We start from the raw sequence: 23,923 nt of genomic DNA, 5'->3' as shown, positions 1-23,923 counted from the left end.
GGGGGGCTGAAGGGTGCCCTCTCCCAAGGAGCAGCCACTCCTGGATTCCAGCCTGCCACCGTCACACCAAGACACGGGCCTACAGGTGTCAGATCTTCCCACCTATTACAAGAAGCTGACCATCTGGGACCTTCACGTGCAGTCTCCCAGTGCTTAAGTGCTAGCTCATTTATTTCTAAAGCATCGTGTGAGGCAGAGAACACACCTCTGCAGGCCACTTTTGCCCTCCAAACTGGCCCTTGTGACTGTTGAACTGGAAAGTGATTGTTGAGGGGCCAGACAAGGACGGGGGGCCTGGAGGGCAGGGCTGGCAGGGACCCCGGGCGTAGCACCTACTTGGTCACCACGCTGATCTTCACACCGAAGACGCCGGTCTGCTTTTTGGACGGGGTCCTCTTCAGGCTCATGTCTCGGCTGGTGAATTTCATGGAGAATTCCACTTTGATCTGGTTGGGGGCAAGGCAGGTACAATCCCCCAGGGCATGAGTGCCCAAGGAGTGCCCCCCAGGACTGCAAACAAGGGCTACCTCTCCCACCCAGGGCTCCCTGAAACACCTACAGGGTGGGAGCGAGAGGGGTGGAGGCAGAGGAGAGGGGGGAGGGGCTGGGCTAAGGAGGCGGGGGTCCGACAGCCCCCCACAGGGCACCAGCAGAGGCCAGGCTGCCCACCCACTGTGCAGACACTTCCTATCTCTCTGGGCTCACCCCATTCATCTCAATCACATCTGTGTGCCAGTTCTTCGTTTCTACAGTTTGTGGATCCAGCTGCAAAGAAAGAAAGAAAGAGAACGTGAGAGAGAGAGAGAGAGAGAGAGAGAGAGAGAGATGACAGCTGAGACCAAGCCAGAGCTCTCCCTGCTGCTCAGCCACAGCTCAGAAGTTGGCTAAAAGGTCAGGAAGATGGAACTGGGGGCTGATGCTTGTCTTGACATCAGTCCTTCAGGGGGCTCCAGCCCCCAGGCCCCTCCTGCCCTGGCTAGTGCAGGACTGCCCCCACTCTGGGAGGGAGGTGGGGTGCGCTCTTAGGCACATTCACCCATCACCTCTCATTCACTCCTGACCCCATCCTGCGAGATGGGTATTATCACCCCATTTCACAGATGCAGAAACCGAGGCTCACAAACCATCAGCAACTTGCTCAACTTCCTGAACTGGAGTTGACAGCAGGGGACGTAGCCCGTGTACCTGGAGGTGGCGAACGGGAGGCGGTGCCACGTAGAGGTGAAGAGCCCAGGGTCTGAATCCCAGCTCTGCCACTGCCGACTGTGTGACCTTGGGAAGTTTTCACCTTGCTAAACCTCATTTGTTTCATCTGTTCACTGCAGCCAGTAAAGAACCTGCCTTGCTGGACTGTCGTGAAGACTCAGTAAGATAACGGGTAAATGGCTGGTCTCCCAGAAAGCAAACACTCTGTAGAGGAGGCCCCCAAACTGGGCAGGAGCCCCAGGGAAGTGGAGATGGCAGGGGGAAGCGCAGAGACATCCACAGGTGATCAAACGGGACTCCGTTTCTCTGGCTCAGTGGCCTTCAAACTGTTTTCCCTGTGCATCCATAAAGTAATTTGGAAAAACAATGCACACCCTGGCACATTTTTAAGTCAACATGTGAATATTTCCAGAGCAAGTTTAAATAGCTGCAAAGAATATAATTTCCGGAATAATGTAAATATTTACATCTTAAAATAAAACTGTTACATCATTCTTTTAAATGTATTCAGTGGAATCCAAATTCCATAGTGATTTGATATCCACCGTCATCCATTTAAAAAACACATAAACAAGTTCTTCTTTCCCTTGTAGAAACCCTGCAACATTCCTTTTTCTCTTTGATTTTGTATTTCTAGTCTATTTCTCCCAAAGAATTATGCCCTAGTTTGCATTTTTCTTTTTTAAAGTCTTTTATTCCTCACCCTATTATATTTTTTGTTTGTTTGTTTGTTTGTATTTATTTTATTTATTTTTGGCTGTGTTGGGTCTTTATTGCTGGGCGCGGGCTTTCTCTAGTTGTGGAGAGCAGGGGCTACTCTTTGCTGTGGTGTGCGGGCTTCTCATTGCTGTGGCTTCTCTTGCTGTGGAGCACGGGCTCTAGGCATGTGGGTTTCAGGAGTTGCAGCACGTGGGCTCAGTAGTTGTGGCACACGGGCTTAGTTGCTCCGCAGCATGTGGGATCTTCCCGGACCAGCGCTCGAACCTGTGTCCCCTGCATTGGCAGGCAGATTCTTAACCACTGCGCCACCAGGGAAGCCCACCCTATTATATTTTGCTTCAACAAAAATGTCTGTATAAATGGAAATGAAAGATCTCCTGAGACCACTCGGCTCCAAATGTTCCAAACATACTCTGGGTTAGTTATTACAATGACTAGCAGGACATAATAAAAAACGTGACCAACACAGTACGAATTTTAATAAACATTCAGCAGCAAAGTACCATTCTGGTGGAATTGCATCGCTTAATGAGACGGGTAGAGCATTTTTTCTGTTTTAGTTCATGTATGTATACAGATATTTGCTAGGGTGAAATGGGGTTTTAGCATTAATACTGTTTTAATTTTTATTTCATTTTTTTAATTAAAGTTTTATTCTAATGAGACTCCACCAAGATTTTTACCCAGGGAGTGACATGATTTAATTAGCATTTAGGTTTTTTTTGTTTTTTTTTTACCCTGGTCGCACAGTGCAGCTTGTGGGATTTTATTTCCCCAACCAGGGATAGAACCCATGCCCCCTGCAGAGGAAGCGTGGAGTCTTAACCACTGGACCGTCAGGGAAGTCCCTTGGTTTGGTGTTTAAAGATGTAAAGGATGAAACATCTTGTTCACATACAGTAGATGGGGCTGAACCTCTTTCCTCTGTATTTGCCTTAAATTGCATAGATACCTATTATCAATATTTATTTTAAATGATCTCAGCCGACCATTTCCATCACTTTTGTGGAAAGAAAGAACTGGAAACCACGTGACTTGTGAAAGGGCCGGAAACCCGGCTTTTAGAGTCTTTTACTTTCTCAGCTCCTACATCAGCACTTCAAGTGGCCCCTCTGTTGCCACGCAGGAGGCCTGGGAGCCCTGAGCCGAGTCCCCCAGGAAGCCTCGGGCTCCGCTGCAGAGCGAGGTGGTGGTGCAAGGCCCTTCTCTGGCGGGTCGCTTTTTGGCAATAGCTCTGGTGGGAGCTGAGGATCTGCAAGCTGAATGCTTTAAAACTCTTCTGCCCTCACACCCCTGGACCGTCTCTGCACCCCCAGGGCATGTATACCATAGTCTGAACACTGCTGCTCTAACAGGCCCCTCGCCACAAAGGAAAGCTGGACCCGAGTCAGTCCAGGGTGGGCTGGGCCCCGGTGCTTCTTACAGCTCAAGGTAAGACCCCCGCACCTTCTATCACCCACACACCTGCTGGGGACAGGGGGCACCCAAGCCTCCGACAGGGTCTGGGCCCTGCATCTGGGCCCAGGCCCAGCCTGGAGAACAGGACAGAGGGAGAGTGGTGTGGAGAGGACCGAACACCTCCTCAAACATGCTAGGGAAGCGTGTGGGACTCACAGCCTGGCTGCTGCCCCGACTCTCTGTTCTACAAGGCTCGGGGCCAAGTCCTACTGGGCCCCTGAAACCTTCCTCCCCTAAACGTTTTGTCCCAACCCTCACCGGGCCTGTGGCACAGCCTGCTCCTTCCACTTCCTTCATCCCCTCCTGAATCCTGGGTCTTGGACACAGGGCCTTGGTCTGTCCCCAGCCCTGACCTCGAGCAGTGGCCACCTGGAGTAGAGAGATCTCCACTGCTCTTCGTCAACTGGGGCAGATACTACCCTTGGGACACACATTCTGGAATGACCACCTGCTTCTAATGCAGCTCTCTCCAGTCATCAGCGTAAGCCTCGGGCCAATTCTGTGGTCCTGGCCCCTAGTGCCCCTCCCCTGCCCTAGCCTCCCACGACCTGGCACCTCCTGGCAGCTGCTGTGGACGGAGCCAGTGGTCCCTCCCTGGGTCCTTGAGTGGTATGTGGACATAGCCCAAGTGGGGAAAGTGCAGGGAATGAGAGTCAGACCGACCTGGGTCCAAATGTTCACTCTTCCACTCAACTGTGTGAATGTGGGTAAGTCACTTAACCTCCCGGAGCCTCAATTTCCCTACAGGGGTGTCCATACCTGCCTCAGAGTGTTGCTATGGGAAATAGTAACAGCGACTGATGTGTTGTGAGCCATTTCCTGTAAGTCTGGCTCTGTGACAAACCCCTGACATACAGCATCTCAATCAATCACCATAACAAGCCCACGAGGTTTAAGCCTTTCTAGCTGCTCCCCTTCTACAGATGAGACACCAAGCCTTAAAGAGAATGAGGAGTTTGCCCAGTGCTACACGTCTAGGAAGCGAGAGCTGGGGAACAAAATCAAGTATCCCTGACTCGCCCCAGCTAAGCCTGCAAGATCCTACCCAGCCCAGCTAGGTGTACTGCACCTAGCCTGGCACCCTTGCCTCTTGGCAAGGCAGCTGCTGTGATCATTATTTATCTAGAAAGGAGACATCGGCCCTCCACGGTCTGCCACCACAGGCTGACCTGGGTGCTGGCAGGCCAACCCCAGTACAATTCTTTCATTCCTTCCCTCCCCATCACTTCTATTCCAGCTGCCAAGTAGCAACCCTACATTTTCCTGGGAACATCTGAGACAGGGCCTTAGCAAGCCCTGATGCTAAGGCCTAATCCCAGCCCTGCTTCTTCCAGAAAGCCTTCCCAGGTAACTCCAGGCCTCAGGAACCTTCAGTTCCCCTCTGCCTCCCTGCCACGCTAGGACCCCGTCCCCTGCACAGTTTGCTCTTGTTTCAGCCTATCTGAGGCCAGGTCTGGGTAAGGTGGCACTGTCGTGTTTTACTGTGAGTCCTGCCACCGCCCTGTTCCAAATCCCGTCTGCAGGTGCGGCCCTGCCACCCACGTGGGGAGGCCTGCCCAGCCCCTCGGTGCCCTGACAATGAAGCCCTGTCTCCCAGGAGGCCAGCAGCCTCCAGAAACCAAGTCTATTTCAGGATGTCATTTAAATACAGAGAAGGGAGGGTGCAGAGTAGAGAGGGACATGGCACATTTTCCAGAGAAATAATGCTGTCTGAATTGCTGTGGTTATTTATAACCCCTGGGAAATGTGGACTTTGCTATTTCCTGATTAGATTAGCACTGGGGGTGGAGGAACCAGCTCCCTGGATGTCAGTGGACAGGAACACCTGACCGCTCACCCTCCAGTCCCAGCCGATAGGTGCTGTGCCCCCCCGCCTGGGGACCAGGTACCAGGGGGATACCAGATCACCTGAGGTAGTGACACAGATGGGGCTGCGAAGGGCCAGGCTGGGGAAACCCCCCAAGAGGGGCCCCTCCTTCACCACACAGGTAACAAAAATGCAGTGGGGCTCCCCGCAAGGAGCACAGGCAGGAGACAGAAGCAGGCCATAGAACATCCCGGAGAAAGTTATAAACGAGTGGTTGAACACAGCCTCTGGGAGCAGCTCGATTATGTCCTTTTTGCCTTTGCATTTAGACCTGGTCAGGTCATGGCTGCACATTCAGACCTCTCCTGTGGAGAAGCCGCTGCCCTCTGGGACTGATGTCCCCCAGAGAACCCCCCAGGTCCCCTGCAACAACATCCTGGGCCCCCGCTGGGAATCCTGCATCCCAGGCAAGGAGTCCACAGAGTCTGAGAGAGAATCTGGCAGGTGGCTGGGATGCTGCCTCACGTTCCTGGGCCTCAGCAGCCTCACGTTTAGGACAGGAAATGGGCTCCCCAGCCTTGCAGGGGGCTGAGAGGATTTGAGGCCCTGAGGCCAGGGGAGGATGCTCTACGTGCACCCAAACACCCCCCAGGTGGTGGGTGCGGCCTTCGTTTCAGGAATGTCCTCAGGAGTCTCTTCTGAGGGGTCTAAGCCCTTCCTCCCACCCGTTTCTCCCCAGCCTGGGGCAGGAGACCCTAATGTTCTCTCTGGCTCCAGAGCTGTTCACGGCTACTTCCTAGTGCTTGGGATTTCAGAGGCACCAGCGAGTTTGGGGGCCCCCTTCCTGCTCCCCCTAGTAGGTGACAGAGTCCTTTGGAAGGTGGGCACAGTCCTCCCCCCAATCCCACACTCCCTCCGCCACGCAGCTCACCCCTCCCTGCGGGCCCTCACGGGGGCTCAATCCACAAGGAGGGGTCAGTGTGGGATAACCTGTCACAACCGGCAGCTACAGTCCCAGCACAGAACACACAGCAGCGGCACAGTTACTTTGGGAGGTAACATGGGGGCTTGCGGGTGACAGGGACCCGTGAAAACAGTATTCATCTGGGCTCCCAAGGGCTCCCAGACCCCACTTTCCCACCCTGTGGCCCCTTGGCGCTGAGCCTCTTCCCTCAAAACCTCACACTGTCATTTCCACAGCACAGGCCCTGAGGAAGCCCGCCTCCTCGTGCACAACCCCTGACCTCCTGTCCCTCTCGGGCCCGGCCCCACTCTTTCTTTCGTTGAGCACTGCTCTACCCTCTGCCCTCTGGGCCTGGGGCCTGGCATCCTGGGCCTGTCCTGGGTTGGTGGCATGGACTTCACTCGAAGCCCAGAGTTGTTCTGGGGGCTGATGAAAACTAAGTGCAGTAAACCATAGTATAGCTGAAGTTGTCACCCTCACAGGTGAACAGGACACCGAACAGAAGGCAGAGGTGTGGCTGTGTTTTGGGGACCCGGCCGGAGGCTGAGCGCTGGGCTGTGGAGACCAGGCCCTGAGCCGGGTGTTTTGTCTGACGGGGGGACATTTCCTGTGGCTCCCAGGTCAGTGGCCACGGTGGCGGCCCCGGCCGGCCTTCTCCTGCCCTCCCCCAAGTGCGTGCACATGCTCTGGGCTGGTCCCCTTGGGACACCAAAGCCAGCCTGTCATTGGGGCAGACCACAGGCGTGAGAGGCACGGTAGGGCTGGCAACTGGGGGAACAAACAGGGCACTGCCAAGAGCCTGCCTCCCCTCCCCCTGCCCCGGGAAGGGTACTGGAGGGTTCCATCAACGTGGCCGCTTGAGAGAAACTCAAGAGAGGCAGGGCGGAGTGGGAGGGGGCGCTGGGGCCTGTATCCTGGCTTCTAGCTCAGCAGCTGGTTTAGGGGAGACCAAGGTCAGCCTTAGTAAACTGAGCCCATTTTCCCAGGGGCCCCCCCACCATAAGGTCAAGCAAGCTCTGTCCCTGCAGCCCTGGCCCTGCAGGGTCGGGCACCCTCTCCAGGACAGCCACACGGAAGGCCTGTGCACGCTGTCCTTCCAGGCACCGGGATGAGCCCACTTCGCCTCCGCTTGCCTCCCCTGCCCCCCGGAACTGTGCAGTTCCCTGAGGCCCACGTATGGGAAGGGTTTAGCGGCTCTGAATGAGGCATTTATTGAAGCCAGGTTAGCCCTGTAGAACCCACTGTGACCTGCCCCCCCCAGCGCCCTGCATTCCAGGGCTCAGCCTCCTCTGTGCCGCCAGGCTTTTAGCCCTCAGGCCGGCACAGCTGCAGACAGAACTCGGAGAGGGCCCGTCTTGCCCCGAGCCCCGGGGACCCGTCTTCCCCAGAGTTGGCCTGCCCTCCACTGCCTGCCCGGCCTGGAGACTTCACCCCAGAGCCAGGCCTCAAACCAACAGCCAGCAAGCTGTCCCGCCCAGCTCAGGGCCACCAGCTGACGAGCACAGGGTCACTCTCGGGAAAGGGACTGGTCGGGGCTAAAGCAACACAGGGGCAGCCCCCAGCAGCCCTGTCCCCAAAGGGAAGGGGCCACCTTAGAGGTCAAAGTCCCAAGCGAGGGGCTCCCCCAGGTATGACCGGGAAGTCTCATGCTGCTGCCACGGAAAGAAAGGCCAAGGGCCTTTAGGACTGCCATGGGCTCAGCGGCCTCCCTCCAGACTTAGAGCGGTTTGGTAAGAATTATGAAAGTCCTTCTCTGAAGCTGAATTCATGTTCCCTGCCCAGGCCAGGAACATCATCTGGGCGCAGAGCCTGCTGGTGAGAATGCAGCTCGGCAAACCCACTGCCTGTACCCGCTCTGAGGGGCCTCTTGGTGGGCTCTTCCCAGGCCCCACGTGCGGGCCCATTTCTGTGCACTGCTTGCTAGGCTGGGTTCTACACCCCCGGAAGCTCCCCATCGAGGGCACACAGCCTTGACCCCAGTGGGGCCCCACGACCACCCAGACAACCAAGAGATAGCCGCAAACCCGAGTGGGCCCTGGGCCTCCTCCTTGGCAGGGGGGCATGATGGCTAAAAGCACTTCCTGCACTAAGCCGCTCGGTGGGACCTCATCGTGTCACTCTCTGAGCCTAACAGCACCTCGTGGGTTATCACCTAACTCACAGAATGAGCTAAGAATGATGCCTGGTACTCAGCACCGGATCAAAACATGTCAGCATCACTAAAACTGGGCTTAAACTCCCCAGTGGCTTCCTGCTGCACTCAGATTAAAAGCCCATCTCCTCGTCAAGGCCTGCAAGGCTGCTGCCCGCTCTGTCCGAGGTCACTTCCTATGCTCCACACAGCCTCTGAACCCACCACGGTCTTCCCAGGCTGCGGGGTTTTCACCTCTGCCTGGAAGGCATTGTCCCCGGATCTTTCAAGAATTCTTTTTGTCATTGAAATCTTAGTTCAGAATTATCTCTTCAAGCAAGGCCTCTCCCCTCTGCTTTATTATCTAATCTGCTACCCAATTTTATCTTCCTGCAGTACTTGTGCAGCATAAAATGATCTCATTTATTGCCGGACTCTCCTATGGACAGCAAGTTCCCTGAGGGCACGGCCTCTGCCTGGGCTGCCTCTGGAGTGCCCAGCACATGAAGGTGCGCCATCAATATATTCAGAGACCAAATGAACAAACTGGGCTATGCAGGCTGGAGAAAGCAACGCCCTTTGTTCGGGACAGGGGTCGAGAAGCCCCACATTCCTGCTCGCCTCTCTCCTCCCGTGCTCAGTGAATGGCTGGCCGTGGCCCAGGGGCAGCCCGGTGACCTCTTCCACCCAGACTTTCCCAGCATGTTGAGAGTTTAAGGCTTAGGCGTAGGAATCTTGAGACGTGGCCAAAATCATCATATGAACTGGATCTAGGAGATCATCCTGTTCGGCTCCTTCATTATACTGATGCCAGAGAACCAGAGAGGTGAAGCGATCTGCCCAAGGTCACACAGCAAGTTAAGACCGTAGACTCAGGATTAGAAAAACGAGGCCTCTTGACTCCTACCAGCCCAGTGCCCTTCCTTCTCTGGCCTCCTAGGCTACACCAGCCTGAGAGGAGGCGGGGCGCTCCAAGTAGGAGGCCAGAGCACAGAGGGGACATTCAGGTGTCTGATGGGAAGGGGAGCTGTGGCTGTCGCTGCTCTGGCTGTGCCCATCTGAGGCACCCACCCTGGCTGGGGTCACTGTCCAGGAGAAAGACGGTTCCACCTTCTGGCTCAGGCATGAGTTCCACTCTCTCTCAACCAAAGCAGAATTGGTGAAATCACCGTGGGGCTACAGGGCCCTCCCAGCCTCTCTGCAGCAGACTCCCACCGGCAGCTCCCAAAGTCACTTCCCACCTCTCTAGGCCCACCTTGGGGGACCAAGGACAATGGGGCCTTAGTCTAAGCCTCACTGGGATCCAGGACTGACTCTGGCTTTCTCCCGGGGACTGCGCAGGCAAGTTCCAGGCACGGGGATGTGTGTTCCTTTGGGTGCAAGGGAGCTGTCAGAACACGAACATCTTTCCAACTCCCAGCACGATTTGACGGGGAAAAGGGAGCCAAAATAGCACCTGCGGACCAGCTCCTGACAATCCGGGCATCCAGCAAGGCCACTCAGCAGAGGGCTGGGCCTTTCCAGACTTGGGCGCCCTGACCAGCGCCTGGTAACTCCCCCACACCGGCACCTGCAGAAGTTGCTGGGCTCTTTCCAAAACATCTGCCCTCCTGGGCCTTCACGGCCTCTGGAGAGTCCTGCACCACTGGGCTTGGGCAGAACTGGCAGGCTCAGCTCTCCCTGATCCAAGGCCAACCAAAAGCTGGGGCACCAAGCCCAGCATGGCTGCCTGGCCAAGCCACCTGTGGACCACAGAGATGCTGGAGAGGGCCGATGCCCCTTCTAACCTCCCCAGGCGCCAAGAAACAGCAGCTTGCCAAGTGCACTCAGAGCACGGGTTCCTACCTGGGGATCCGTGACCCTCTCTGAAACAGCACACAGTTTGTGCATATGCGTGGCTCTGGGGCTGGGTGGAGCTCCATAACTGTCATCAGATTCTCAGAGTCGAGGACTCCTGCTCTGTGGAATCAAACAGGCCTCTTGGAAGCCAGCTTAGTGGAGAAGTGGGAGCAGGGGGGGTCAGGAGGCCACCCGTGTGGCTCCAGGAGTAAGATCCTCTCCCTCTAGGGAATATGTATGCTGGCTGCAGGGAGGCAGGGAGGTCTCACTACTCCCCCTTCCAAGCCCCCAGCCAGCCAGCCTGGTCACAGTCCTGGCCCACACAGAGGCCAGGGAGGAAATGGCTGGCCGCAGGGGTCTCCAGCCCCGCGGAGAGGCACTACTGGCCGCTTCCGACAGCTGAGGGATCGCTCTAGGGGTGTGAATGGGCATGTGAATGGTGAAGACAGGATGCAGGTCCCTTCCCTCCGGTAAATAAGGTGGAGGGGGGCAGGGTGGGAGAAAGGGGGTAGGGGAGAGAGGTGGGCAGCCGGGGCAGGAGAGGTATCTATTGGTGTCTAATAAGGTTTCAAGATCTTTCTCGATGCCCAGAGCCAGATGACGAAGTGAAAGTAAATGAGCCCAAGACATCCCTCTATACCCCAGCACCCTTCTACCCTCAATGCCTGGAACAGCCAGTGAATGGCCGACTGAGCCCTGGGGACATGCACATGGTGTGCATACCTGATGCTACCCGTTAGGAAACTGTCAGGTTATATTACGGACTCTGGAAGGGGTCTGGAGCTGTCCTGCAGTTGCAATCAAGATGACAAAGAGAGGGACCCTCCTGAACCCTAGGTTCCCCAGACGAGTGGCCCAAAGAGGGCTCCCCATCCTGTCTTTCTTTGGGTTGCACCTCTGACCTTCCCTAGAAGTAGAGGGGAGCAAACCCCACCTCAGAGGAGGTGGACTCATCCTGGAGCTCAGCAGGAAACATCTCAATTCACCTTGCTGGCCTCTGGTTTCCTGAGAGAAGCTCTTTGGTGGTGGGGAATTCCCAGACCCATGTGGCAACCCCTCGAAGTAGAGGCAAGGTCATCAGGAACCATCCTCAACTCTCCCCCACTCCCCTGGACCCTGCCAGTTCAGCCTGAGTCCCTACCTCCAGCCAGTATCTGGCCTGGTCTGGGTCTGGACGTCTTCACCTTGGCTGCAGGGCAACAGTAGGGGCATGGATTCCTGTCTCTCCCCACCCCCGAGACAAAAACTTCTGGCCTGGCCGCTGCTTCCCTGGGGCACTCCTAGCCTCTCTGGCTCCCACGTGACCCCATTAAAACCTTTGGACACTCTGTGGGGTAGGGATGGGATTCCTCATTCAGTCCTTCTCCCTCCCAAGTGCAACCTAAGGATCTAGAAACAGGCAGGATGGGAGGAAGACCAGGCACGGAGCCTGGTCTTGAGTGTGATTTAAAGCCAAAAAAAAAGGAAAAGGAAAGCAGAAATGTGAAGTTAAACGCCGAGAGCACTGGCAGAACCCACAAACTCAAGTGCCACGTGTCTCCTCTGCTCAATGCTTGCACAACAAGCCGACTGCCAAGTCAGAGTCTGGAGTGAGGCTTCAGCCCCAGGACTCTCCTCGGGGACAAGCACAACCCCAAACAGAGCTCCCCACTGCGGACCCAAAGGAGAGTCTGTGAGTGGTCCCTACCGCCCCTCTTCCAGCGAGCGCAGACTCCTGGGGCCAGAGGCTCCACAGGCTAACACTGGGCTTTCTCCATTCAAACAGATTCTTCAGCCCCAGCACGGGGTCCCCAGATGACTCACATACGCCCCCCTCCAGGCTTCATGAATCTTTAGTTAAGTGGCAGCAGGAGGGCCACAGGTGTCTCAGGCATCCACAGCATCACATCCTTGTGGCAAAGTTACATGAGGAGTTAATGAGGTGACCCCTCCTGTCAGGCTGGGCAGTACCTGGCACCCTTCCCCCACCCACCTAAGCTGCTGCCTGATCCCAGCCCCCTCGTCTGGCAGTGAGCCTGCTGCACTGAAAAAAAATAGGTTAATGCAGCTGGGAAAAGAAGGGAGGTGGGCAGCGGGTCCGGCTCCACAAGCCTGCCTGCTCACCCACCAACCCCGGGCACAGCAAGGCAGGTACAGCAGGGTGAATGAATGTCCCTCTGTCACCCATGGTACAGACCCTTGTGTCTGTGACACCAACATACTTTGTCACACAGCAGGAGCTAGAGGACTGAATCACCCGCCGCACAGAGCATCCCAGCGCCACAGCCACCCTGCAGTTGCATTGATGCCAGTCAGCTCAGCAGCCCAGAGCCTGGCTGGCCCGCCGCTCTTGCCCAGAGGGCACCATCAGACACAGAAGTGTCAGATGCCACCAGAGGTGAAGCTGGCTAAAGGATTCCTGAAGCGGCTTCTTGGTTTTGCTAGTCACTAATGCCCAGGGAAAAGAACTGAAAGTCTGGAGTTTCAAGGTTGAGAAACTGCCCCCTACCTGCCACCCCCCAACCCCAGCCAAGGGGCAGGTAAACCGGAAGGACTCTGTTTGGCTGGGACTGGGCCAGGAACCTGCTGGGTCACTTTCTCGCCAACCTCTGGGTCTGGAAATGGACAATGAGCTTTGGGCTGGTGTCTGCTGGCCTCAGCAGGGGTTGGGAAGGGGGTACAGGCGGGGGATGGCTCCGGGCTGCCGGGCACAGACAGCTGCCTCAGCACGGAGGGGCTCTGGTAGCAGCTGAGGCCAGCAGGGCTCTGCTAGCCTCGTCCCTAGAGAGGCTGAAGGTGACACAGGGGCCAATGCAGGACAGCTCAAGTTGCTGCCCTGCCCAGCACTTTCCAGGACTGATGTCCCCGCTGGGAGGTCACGTATGCCCCGTTGGAAGAAGATGAAAGTAGATAAGGAGCCAACGGGCCCCAGATCACATCCTCTTGCAGGTGCCAGGAGCCTCTATGCTGGCTGGCAGTGAGGACCTGCGCGGAGGGACCCCCCTCGGGCGGGCTTGTAAATCCCCACCAGCAACACAGACTAGCCACGCCTCTGTTATCACCACCTGGAAGGACAGGCATGGCCCTGGCCAGCCGGGACAGGCACCCTGCGACATTTGCTTAGGTGGTTAATCTGGTCTACGGTTATCAAGCGCTCGCTGTGTGCTAGGCGATGGCCTGGCTCTTCCTCAGACGCCCAATGCCAGGGCCCAAAGCCAGCCCTGCGGCAGCCTGCCCAGCTGCAGGACAGTCAGCTTCTATCTCAGACTTTCATCCCCGCCCAGGTCTGGGGCGGCAGGCAGGATGGGCAGTCTGCCCTGGCTCAGCTTGGTCTGAGCTGCCTGCTGGGTCAGGAAACCCCTGGCACGCTGACTGAGTTGCCTGGTGCCTGACTAGCACTGGGCCAGCAGGCCTCTGGGTGGTCCCTGAAGAGGCAGCCTGTAGCCCCCAGACCCGGCAGCACCGCCAGCTCCCCACAACCCCAAAGAAACCTCACACGGCCGGTGGTACTGAGGTGCTTCCGCCGGTGCCCCTCTGCAGAAGGGGCGGCCACTGGACGCAGGGGGTCGGGCCTGGGCTGGGCGCTGTAGGGGAAACTGAGACCCAGGAGCCCCTCGCCCCATCTGTTCATATTTCTACCCGCAGAGGCAAAGAAAGGAGGCAGGCAGTCCTCTCCCACAGGAGACAGCCCCCCTCTTCCTGAGACAGGGACAGAGGTAGAGAGAGCAGGGCTCGGAGGCTGGGGTAGCAACAGCGTTAACCATCACGTTAAGGCCACTTAGAGCCCACCACAGCTTACCCCAGCCTCTGTCCCAGGGTCCCTCAGTCAGGTAGGAGGCGCAGTGAGCTCCGAGAAGGGGCTGCCCAGAGCCCCAGCAGGCTCCCCGCCCACCTCAGTCCTTCTCATCCACCCCCGCCGACCCGCTCCAGCCCCTTGGGCACCTTTTGGCGGAGAAGCTTGCTGCGCACGCGGCCCCAGAGCCGCGCGCCGGTGTTGGGCGGCCGCTTGCTCCCCGGCTCCTCCAGCGGGTCCAGGCAGCAGCGCTCCAGGGGCTCGCACACCGCCTTCAAGCTGCAGTCGGGCTGAGGCAGGACGTCTGTCATGCCGGCGGCAGCGGCAAAGCCCGACCCGACGGGGCGAGCCTGCCTGCGGGGCCAGCTCAGCTCCGGGGACGGGGAGGCGGGGAGGCGCGGGCCGCCGGGGCTCCGGAGCCACTGGAGGGAGGGTGGGAGCGGGCGCAGCCTCAGCCAGCCGCCGGGACTGTTACTCGAGCCGGGCAGGGAAGCGCATGGTGCGGGGCTCCGCTTTCTCCTCCCTCTGCGTCCTCCCTCCCCGGAGACACCGCTGGAGCAGCAACGGCTCGCTGGTCCCGGCCAGGCTAGCGGGAGGCCAGCCCCGAGCGCGCGGCACAGCGCCCGAGGCTGCCAGGGAGCCCCCGCCCCCAGCCCCCCCCAGCGGAGGAAGTGACTCAAAAGAGGCGCGGGAGGCTGCCCCCTCCAAAACACCCAACCTCCCGGTTTTAACTCTTGGCAGGCTGGGCCTCCTCCACACCCATTCTTCAGCCCTCCCTCCAGCCCCTCCTAAAGTAAGTTTGACAAGCAGCACATCCAGCCAGGCCCTCCTCTCTCGAGCCCTGGTTAACCCCTTCCCCACCAGGCGGCGCCTCGCGGCTGGGGTGTCTGCGAGAGGCTGGGGGAAGCCAGAGGGGGTCTGCAGAGCCCAGGGCTCAGGGCCAGGAGCCATCACCAGCTGCCCTTGTCCCGGGCAGAGGACCAGTCCTGCCCCGGGGTTCTACTCCTGCCCCAGATGCCTCCCTCAATGCCAACTCAGTGACAGGGCCCGACCCGCGTGGACTCCTGTGTAAAGAATAAAGAAGATCCCTAGCTGGGCAACCTCCTGGGCTTTAGCAGCCCCAGAGGGAATCAGCTACTATGGACCTTCTCTGGGGATATGAGCAAAAAAATCCAAGGACGACACGGGTTACAGATGCCCAGCAAGAGGTGCTCCTCTCACGGGCCACTTCTAACCATCGCTGGTGCCCTTCACCAGAAAAGCCAAAAAAAGGGCTGTGCTGCTGGGGGCAGAGCACGTCCACTGACAGAATGGCAATAAAAGCCACTCTGTGCTGGGTGCCTTGGGATAGAGAACTAAGAACTTGTTCTTGACTCTCAAGTTGATGAATGTTCATTTCACAAGGTAACAACTCAGTGTCCGGTGTCTGGAGAACAGAGAAAGGCCTGAACCCCAGATGATTAGGGTCCACACACCCCAGAGGCGTCCAGGCATCCCACCCTGTAGAGCTTGGCACGGGGGGAGGGAGGAAACCAGTATTTTCGCAGTGCCAACCGTGAGCCGGGTCCCATGCAAAGGGCGTTCAGATATCTGCTGGCGTTGAAGCCTCACGACTTCTGTGCCGTTGGTGGTATTGTCTAGAGTTGTGAGGACTGGGGCTCAGGGAGATGAAGTTCTCGCCTGAGGTCACGGAACTGCAGCTGGCTAGTGACAGGTCTCCTCCAAAGGCCCTGGCGCTCACAGCCACTGAAGTGTGGCTGGTTCTCTGGATTCGGGGAAAAGAGGTGGGTCAGGCCACCAGGGCAGGTGGGTCGGGGCCCAGAAGCGGCCCCTGGCATCTGGAATGCACCTGCTGAATCTCAACTAGCGCACACGTCTTGGGGTTTATCATCAGAGCCCGCGGTGCTTTTGCAGAAAGGGGTGGCTTCACCACAGAGGGAGCCAAGCCTTGATCATGACAAGAGACGCCCTTCACAGAGCTTACTATGCGACAGGCGCCACGCTAACCCTCCACTTGGAGTACCTCACTCACTGCTCCCCCAACCTGAGGAAATATGTCCTCACATCCCCATTTTTCCATTTGAGGAAACTAAGGGTACAGAGAAGCTAAGCCACTTGCCCAGACCAGCCTGGGCCAGGCCACGAACAGAGGTCTGGCTAGGCCCTCACCACTGTGATAGCCCAGTGTGGCAGGGTCTGTGCTGCCTTCTGCCTGGAGGTGAGCATGGAGTCCTGGAACTCTGCTGGACTCTGGTGGTCCCTGCAGGGTGGCTGGGCCAGCCCCATCTCTTCTAGGGCTCCATGCTCCACACCTGCTTCTGCACAGTGCAGACAGGGCTGGGCCGCCAAGGCTTCACAGAGCCTCCTGCTACCTGAGCTAAAGTTGCCCAAAGCCAGTGCAGCTAAGCAGGGCAGAGTCACAACCGTTTTCCCAGTAACCCCTGAGCGGGAGGGGAAGAGACCCACCAAGGCAGGGACGTGCCTGTGTCCCCTGCCCAGCCGGGGCCTGAGCCACCCTTCTTGACCCACCCCTGACCTGCTTTCCCAGGGCACCTGGGGGCCACCTCTGAAGAGAATCTCCCTCCAGCCCCATGAGGGGCCAGCAGCTGCCCCCACCAGCTGCACAAAACCCACCTCCTCCAAAGGTTCACCCATTCCTGTGGTCTTCACCTCTTCATCCCAGTGATTTCATTCAAGAGGTACTGATTGAGGGCCTGGCTATGTGCCCAACCCTGGATAGGGGCTGCGGAATCACAAAGATGAATCAAAAGGCTGTGCTTGACAAAACTGCCAACCCAAGAGAGAGGAGACAAAGGCTTAAACACCTCTTAACAGGAGGCAGAAAGGCATTCATGCACCTGGCATTTACCAATCGTGCACCTACCACACGTCACACCCAGATGGACAAAGCATCATTTTTGCCCTCAAGAAACCCAGTCTTATGCCGCAAGAACAGCACAGATCAAGTGTGCCACGAAAGCTGAGAGAAAGGAGAGGAAAATTCTAGCCAGAGAGAATCAGGGAAGGCTTCCTGGAGGAGGGGTTGGCGTGGGCCAGAAGAGAAAAAAGGATCACCCTCCCTGGCTTTGCTCTGCATCCCTCAGCTAATGGGCAAGTGCTGGTTGTGTAACTGGCCGGCAAGGTGCCATTATAATTGCTAACCACGTTCACCTGCTGCAGACACGTGGTCCGTGCTGGGCACTGCCAACTGTTAACTTCAGAACTGGCCCCTCACTGGCTTTCTAAGGTTCTCTGTCCTCTATCTGGGTCACATGCCACAGGATGCAGTTGGGGGGATGCTGAGTAAGGTGCGTCCCCCGCCAGGTGTGCGGGAGAAGGGGGGCAGTGCAGATCCTCTTCCCAAAGCTTTATACTTCTCTGTCTTAGGAACCCCAGGCTCAACACTTGTCTGGGTAAAGCAAGCTCTGATTGGATGAAAGATGGCCAACTGGTCTCCATGGTGACATAAGCGCCTTAGCAGATGGATAGCTGTTGGGAGGCTCTTCCCTTGAGATGCTCATCTTTCCTTCCTCCCTGTGGGCTGGGGGTTCTCTCTAGGGACAGCACAGATTTGCCTTCTCTTCCCCAAGCCTGACTCACTGCTTCCTGGAAGCAATGGTCTAGGAGCAGGCTGCAGCAGGGGGGGGTTGGGCAAGACAAATGATCCTAGCAAGTTCCTCAAAAGCAGCCGTCTGAGTTCTGCTCCCTCCAGCCCCCCACAGACCCTTCCTCAGCTTCGCTGGGTGGGCTAGGCTCAGGCTGTCCCGGCCACCCTGGAAGTGACGGCACCCCTTTCCGCTCTGTCCATCCTGGCAGAACCGGCCTCTGAGGATGAGCAAAGGCCCCCTGTCTGGATAAACAGAGCCGGGGTGGGAAGGCCCACGTGAACAGATGTCGCTGCCTTTGGAATTAAAAACATTCCTAGTAGACTGTCCCGTCCTCCCTCACCCCCTCCCCAGGCTCTCTGCCAAAGGAGTGAGAGGGGCCGTCCCCAGGGAGGTGCGGGGCAGGACCCTAGGTTACACCGAGGGAGGGGTATCTACCTGGGGTGGCTGGGACCGGCCATCCAGCACAGCTATGACTGAGGCAAAATCAGGCTAAAGGGATCAGCAGAGGCATCACGGAAGAAAAAAAAAGGTCAACAGGGAATATATGTAGCCTGAGCTGTGTGGGCAGGAGAGGCAGGGACTGCCACCAGTGCTGCGCGGTGACAGCTGGGGATGGGGACGGCTTCCAGGCGAATCCTCCAGCCTGTGAACACCAGGAGGAAGTTTCTTTCTCAGAACCCTGGGATGCTGCTGCTACTTCTCTGGAGTGACCTCCTTTTCCCCACTGCAACGACTTTCATCTTTCCTTCAGCCCAGACTGGGACCCCGATTCCCTGCCCCTATCCTCCAGCCAAGTGACTTGAAGGCAGGAAAGGGGGTTTCTCAGCAGCCAGCTAGACCAAGGCCACAGGCACCCCGGCGAGGACAGCCTGGGGGTGAGGGGGAGGGGAGAGCCCCAAAGGGCCACCCGGGGAGGCTGGGTGCAGGAGCAGGAGCTGGAGAGGAGGCTGGGATGGCGCTGAGGAGGACCAAGAGGGGTGTGGTCCGGGGTCAGCCAGGTGCGCTCCCTTCAGCCCCAGGGGAGCAGAGCTGGGAGGCAGGGTGTGGGTGGAGAGCAGGTGGCGTGTGAGGCTGGGAGGGCTGCAGAAAGGAAGCCCATGGTGGTTCCTGCCCAGAGACAGGCACCAGAGTCCAGCCCAGGAGAGAACCAGCAGGGCGGGCAGTGCACGGGAGCCCGGGGCCCACGCAGAGGGTGTACGAGTTGGCAGGGAGGGTGGCACATCGCAGGGAAACTGTGAGAAAGGGGGGCGGGAGAGTCCCTTTAAAATGAATGGCCCTGGGGTCCCTGCATTCCTAACGTGTGTTCTCACCTTGTTCTGTACCGATCCTAACCCAAACTGTGGATCGGAAGGGCAGAGATCTTCAGAGAATGAGAAAGTGAGACCCGTTTATGTTTTTCCATCCACACTTTTTGGGCATCTGCTATGTCCCAGGCCTGCATTAGGCCTGGGGACAGGAACACTTTGCTCAAAGTCACTGAGTAGCCAATGGCAGAGCTGAGCCTAGAAGCTACTTTTCCGCTCATTTACCCATTCATTCATCACTGACTAGATAGCCACCACATGCCAGGTGGGGAGGACCCTGAACAGGTCACAGCTCACTTGGAGCTGTGAAACTCCAAACCGAGCCCTAGCCAACCCACCGCTGACCCACCATCCAAGGAGATAAGTGCCACCAGCTGGGGACTCTTTCAGGCATCCAGGCCAGGACTCCGGGGTCTGGGCCCTGCCTGCTAACAGCTGTGCATGGGGTTACAGGTCTCTAAGGTCTGGAGCCTCAACTCTGTAGATTAGTGGTTACTGGTAGCTTTAGATGGCCACCTGAGAGAGAGTTGGGGAGCGGCTTCCAGGATGTTGGGACAGGTGGCAGCCAGGACTCAAAGGTAGTTGCTCTGCAGCCCAGCCTCAAGGTGTACCATGACCCTCCCGTCTCCCAAGGCCTGGCCTTGGAGTCATAGGACAGTGCAAAGCACGGGCTGTTCTGCACACAGCCTCACCCTCCACTCTGCCTGGCCACCCCAGGCTGGTGTCTCAAGGGTGCTTGGTGGCTCTAGGAGAGGCTGAGACAGCCACAGGGCTTGCCTAATGTGGCTCACATCCTAATGTCCTAATGTCCTAATGGGCCCTGGCAACTCCTAGTAATTCTCACAGCATATTTGGTCACGGAAAAAGGGTGGAAAATCCACTTGAGCCTTTGGGAACATCTTGTATACCTAAAACAAAACCCACCAGGGATGGAGTGGGTAGAGCACACCCACCACACATCCATCCATTCCTTCCCACACAACTCATGGATAGAACTCACAGCCAGACTGACACCCAGACCCCGTTGGCCGCTTGCCTGCTCCCAGGATGGAGGCAGTATGGCCGGGGTCTCCCAGCACAGCCAGGGGCCTGAGCACTCCAGGGGGCCTCCCAGGCTGCAGACTGAAAACACAACAGCCTCAGGCAGGGGGGTTTGAAAGTAGGTCAGGGTCCGCTGAGCCTCCATGCTTTTTTTCTCTTTTGCTAATATTAAGCAACTCTTTTCCACCCACTCTGAGCTCCAAATGAACAGAAGAAAGCTCCTGGGAGCCACGGAACCAGGGTGTGAGTCCTGCCTGGTCACTGTGGCAGCCACTCCCTCTCTCTGGGCTTAGTTTCCACACCTGTCAAACAGGATCTTGGACCAGACAAGTGGTCCGCGGTGAACTTTTTTAAAGCAGAGGATACAGCCCGCTTTCTTTCTAAATGAAACTTTAGGCCAAAGTCTCCCTGCCCCCAATCAGCTAACGGCAGAAACAGGGAGCAGAGGCCCCTGGCTGAAGTGGGGTTCCAGGGCCCTACCCACTCACACTGCCGTTGTCCACCACTCCCTGCCTTGGGGGCACCTCCTCGGGTTGCCCCAGTAATCCCCAAGCCCCGCAGACTCTGAAGCCTCTGGTCCTCCTTTAAGGACAGAGGCTTAAAGGAGGACAGTTCCCATGAGAACTGCTATTCCTCTACCACGGCCATTGGCACTCGCTCCCCTCCAGGGTGGGCAGATGTGGAAGTCGGGAGATTAGGGGCTTTTTAAGGAAACTTTTGGGTCAGAGTCCTGGATCCGAAGCTCATGTTTTATCTCTACTTTTCTCTCTGCTTTGGGAAAACTCTGGGCCTCTGCTTTGCTGGTGTGGGTTCCCTTCGGTGGCCTTACAATAGGATAACGCTTATCTCATGGAGTCAGTCTGGTTGGTGTTTTCTAGGTCACCTCCGGCCTGAAGCCAGTGCAGCTCAGCTCTTGCCTCCAAGGGTGTGAGCAGGCTATGCCTCGCTTTCCCTGTGCCAGCCCATGGGGAGCGGGTGGCACCTGGGGGTCAGACCCTCACCAAGAGCCCCCACTGCCCCCACGGTTCGTGCCACAGCCAGGCTGGGCTGGGTGAGGCGCTGAGGTGGGCTGTGCAGCGCCCACAGCGAGGGAGAGCCACATGAGGCGCCCCCGATCAGCATTCATGTACAGCCTCAGCCCTCACTCAGGGAGTCCCTGGCAATTCCCCTACTAAGTCCTTTTCTCAAAGGTTTTGAATAAAATCAAAGACAGGACCATCCTAGGAGGCTGAAGTTGCAGCCTCCGCCAGCAGGAAGGTGAGCGGTTACTGGGAGCGTGCAGTAAGCCAGGTACTGTTACCTCCGAGGACTCATCTGGTCCTTGCACAGGTTTGAGAGGGAACACACAGAGAGGTCACCTCGCTGTTAGATGGTGGAGCTGCGATCAAACCTGGGTCTTCTGCTTCTGAGTCTAGGAGCCCCCGGGGCCCAGAGCTGGGACAGCACCCTCTTTTGGTTTGTTGAGAGGCGGGATTGTTCTAAGGGCCTGAAGGAATCAGTTCCCAAGGTCCTCTCCAGATCAGCTTCTCTGTGCCTCTCACTTCTCCCAGGTAAGCAGGGGGCATTCCCACGCAGGGCAGGAGGCAGAGGAGACCCGTGCCTCTGTCTGCTTCCTGCCCAATGCTTCCTGTCTCCAGAACCCCCTGGGCGGAGCCCAGGCTCCCCAGATCAGGAACACCCGGAGACGGAGGTAGCTGAGCGGGGGCTGGAAGAGAGAGGTTGTCCTACAAGTGCGGGGAGGCCTTTGGACAGCAGGGCGGGCCCTCTCGTAGGATCCTGCCCCGGGCTCTCCCGCATCCCGCTGCCCACTCTGCTCTCCAAGTACAACTGAGCCATCCAGACCTGCCTTGAAGAGGGACAGCAGGTGAGGCACTGGACAGTGAACGGCTCTAGTCACCTGGGCCCTGGGAGGAGGTGGTGTCAGAGGCAGGGAGAGGAACAGTCCCGGTGCCCCCGTCCCTCCCCGTCCATGTGCTCCTGGCCTGGCACAGTGGTGATGATGGCAGCGAAGGGAAGAGCCCCCCATGGACCTGCCGAGAGCAGCAGGCAGCACGGATACAAAACACGGCCTCTCGAGGCAGACGCTTCCCCTGGACGTGCACACCCAGCCCAGGCTGAAGGCAGGGGAGGGGTCCATCTTCCAGGGAGAGGCTGGAAAGCCACACCCTGCATGGTCACTGCGGTGTCCCAGGGCGGGGAGCTGCCTAGCTGCCTCCCTGCAGGCAAGTTTTCTCCCAGCTGCCCTTCCCCCCAATCCGAGTCAAAACCGGCCACTCTCAGGGGACAGGGCCTGGCTGTGGTCAGTGTGGCCTGAAGGATGCATGGGAGAAGGTGTTAAGGACACCCGGTAATGTCCCCTGTCGTTCCACACAGGGAGGGACCCAGGCACCCAGCTGTGAGGAACCCGAGTGGAAGGGGTTCTGGGTCAACCAGGCCAACGCCCCAGAGCCCAGCTCCAGGGCAGTAAAGCTGGGATGCTTGACCCTTGGGCAGAGTCAAACGGGGACAACAGACACCTCGGGGGCCAGAGGGAGGTACGTGGGGTGGGGGAGCCCTCGACTCCTGCCCTAGCAGCCTCCCGACCTGCACTCACTCCGAATTTCCTTATGCCCTGCAGAGTAACTGAAACCAGAAGTAGTTCCCGCTGACAATGACCCCTTGTTCCCAGCTCATCACTCACTCTGGGCCTGACCGCGCCACGCCGCCAGCTGAACGCGGCTCTGAGGGGGATGCGCCCAGAGCTGCTCAGCCCAGGGTGGGGGCACAGCAGGAAACCTCAGGCTGGCAGGTCGTGAGGCCCCAACCTTGACCTCCTGCCCACTCCGAGGTCGGTTCATCAAAGCTGGTCTGACTCCAACAGCATAAGAAAACAGACGTGGCCTCAGCCAGCCTAAGGCCCAAACACAGGGGCCACTTGCAGGTGATAGCCTTTGGGAAGGGGGTTTGCTTGACAAGCTACACCCAGAATCCCTGCAGGAAGGCGGAGGACAGTGGACCTGGACCTGCCGGCTTGGGCAAAGGGCTGTCATCACTAGACAAGGACAGGCCTTGTGCCAGGTCCTGTGCCAAGGGCCTCACGGACTTTCCCCTCTGTTCTCTTTACCACCCATTTTACAGATGAGGAAACTGAGGCTCACAGAGGTAAAGTAACCTGTTCTCCCAACTAATGAATGGAGAAAGCTAGACTGAAGCCCAGATCTGTCTGGCTTCAAAGCCCCTTCAACACTGACTGAATGGTCGCAATTCTCCTCTGTTCTCTTCACTACATGGGGAGGTCCTGTTCATTCTTTGCATCCACCACACAGTGCCTACCACTTAGAGGGAGTTCAACAAACAGAAATGCGGGAATAAACTAGTGAAAGCGTGGATATGCACTGACCAGCTCTTTCAGGGACATTCCATCCTTTGAGCCTCACAACAAGCCTGTGATAGAGGCACAGTGGGGATAATTGTCCCCATTTAATAGATGAAGAAACTGAGGCCTCCAAAGGTCAAGGGACCTGGATGCATTTTCCCACCCTCAGCCCAGTGTTCTTCCTACACTGTCAGGGTAACTGCACTCCACACTCAATCTATCTAAACCACTGACCGAAGGGAAGACAAACAAGTTAGGAAAGGAAGGCCAAGGAGACAGGGATGCCTAACCTGGGGGAGAGAAAGCCAGCGGGCGGCAGCTGTTTTCTTCAACTAGAAGAGGCTAATGGTGACAGATGTAAGCTTTTATATGTAGAATGAATAAACAACAAGGTCCTACTGTATAACACGGAGAACTATACTCAATATCCTGTGATAAACCACAATGGAAAAGAATATTAGAAAAAGGATGTGTATATATGTATAACTGAGTCAATTTGCTGTATAGCAGAAAGTAACACATTGTAAATCAACTATACTTCAATAAAAAAATATTGATTGAGGGGCTTCCCTGGTGGCGCAGTGGTTAAGAATCCACCTGCCATTGCAGGGGACACAGGTTCAAGCCCTGGTCCGGGAAGATCCCACATGCCGTGAAACAACTAAGCCTCTGTGCTACAACTACTGAGCCTGTGCTCTGGAGCCCATGAGCCACAACT

General features: G+C 57.3%; 1 protein-coding gene across 2 annotated transcripts in view; it reads right to left on the bottom strand.

Moving 5' to 3' along the window:
• Nucleotides 1–23,923, bottom strand: part of ABR (ABR activator of RhoGEF and GTPase) — a 175,268-nt gene that overhangs the window by 8,678 nt on the left and 142,667 nt on the right. For both annotated transcript variants that reach the window (XM_024735921.1, XM_024735931.1), the window contains 2 exons: nt 706–765; nt 337–446 (listed from right to left, as the gene is read on the bottom strand). In XM_024735921.1, coding sequence (XP_024591689.1) covers nt 337–446; nt 706–765 — 170 coding nt within the window. The remainder of the gene's footprint in view (nt 1–336; nt 447–705; nt 766–23,923) is intronic.

Source organism: Neophocaena asiaeorientalis, unplaced genomic scaffold, assembly GCF_003031525.2.
Source record: "Neophocaena asiaeorientalis asiaeorientalis breed wild unplaced genomic scaffold, Neophocaena_asiaeorientalis_V1.1 scaffold129, whole genome shotgun sequence".
Taxonomy (NCBI): domain Eukaryota; kingdom Metazoa; phylum Chordata; class Mammalia; order Artiodactyla; family Phocoenidae; genus Neophocaena; species Neophocaena asiaeorientalis.
Note: the sequence above shows the minus strand (reverse complement) of the source record. Positions and strands in the feature narration are given on the sequence as shown.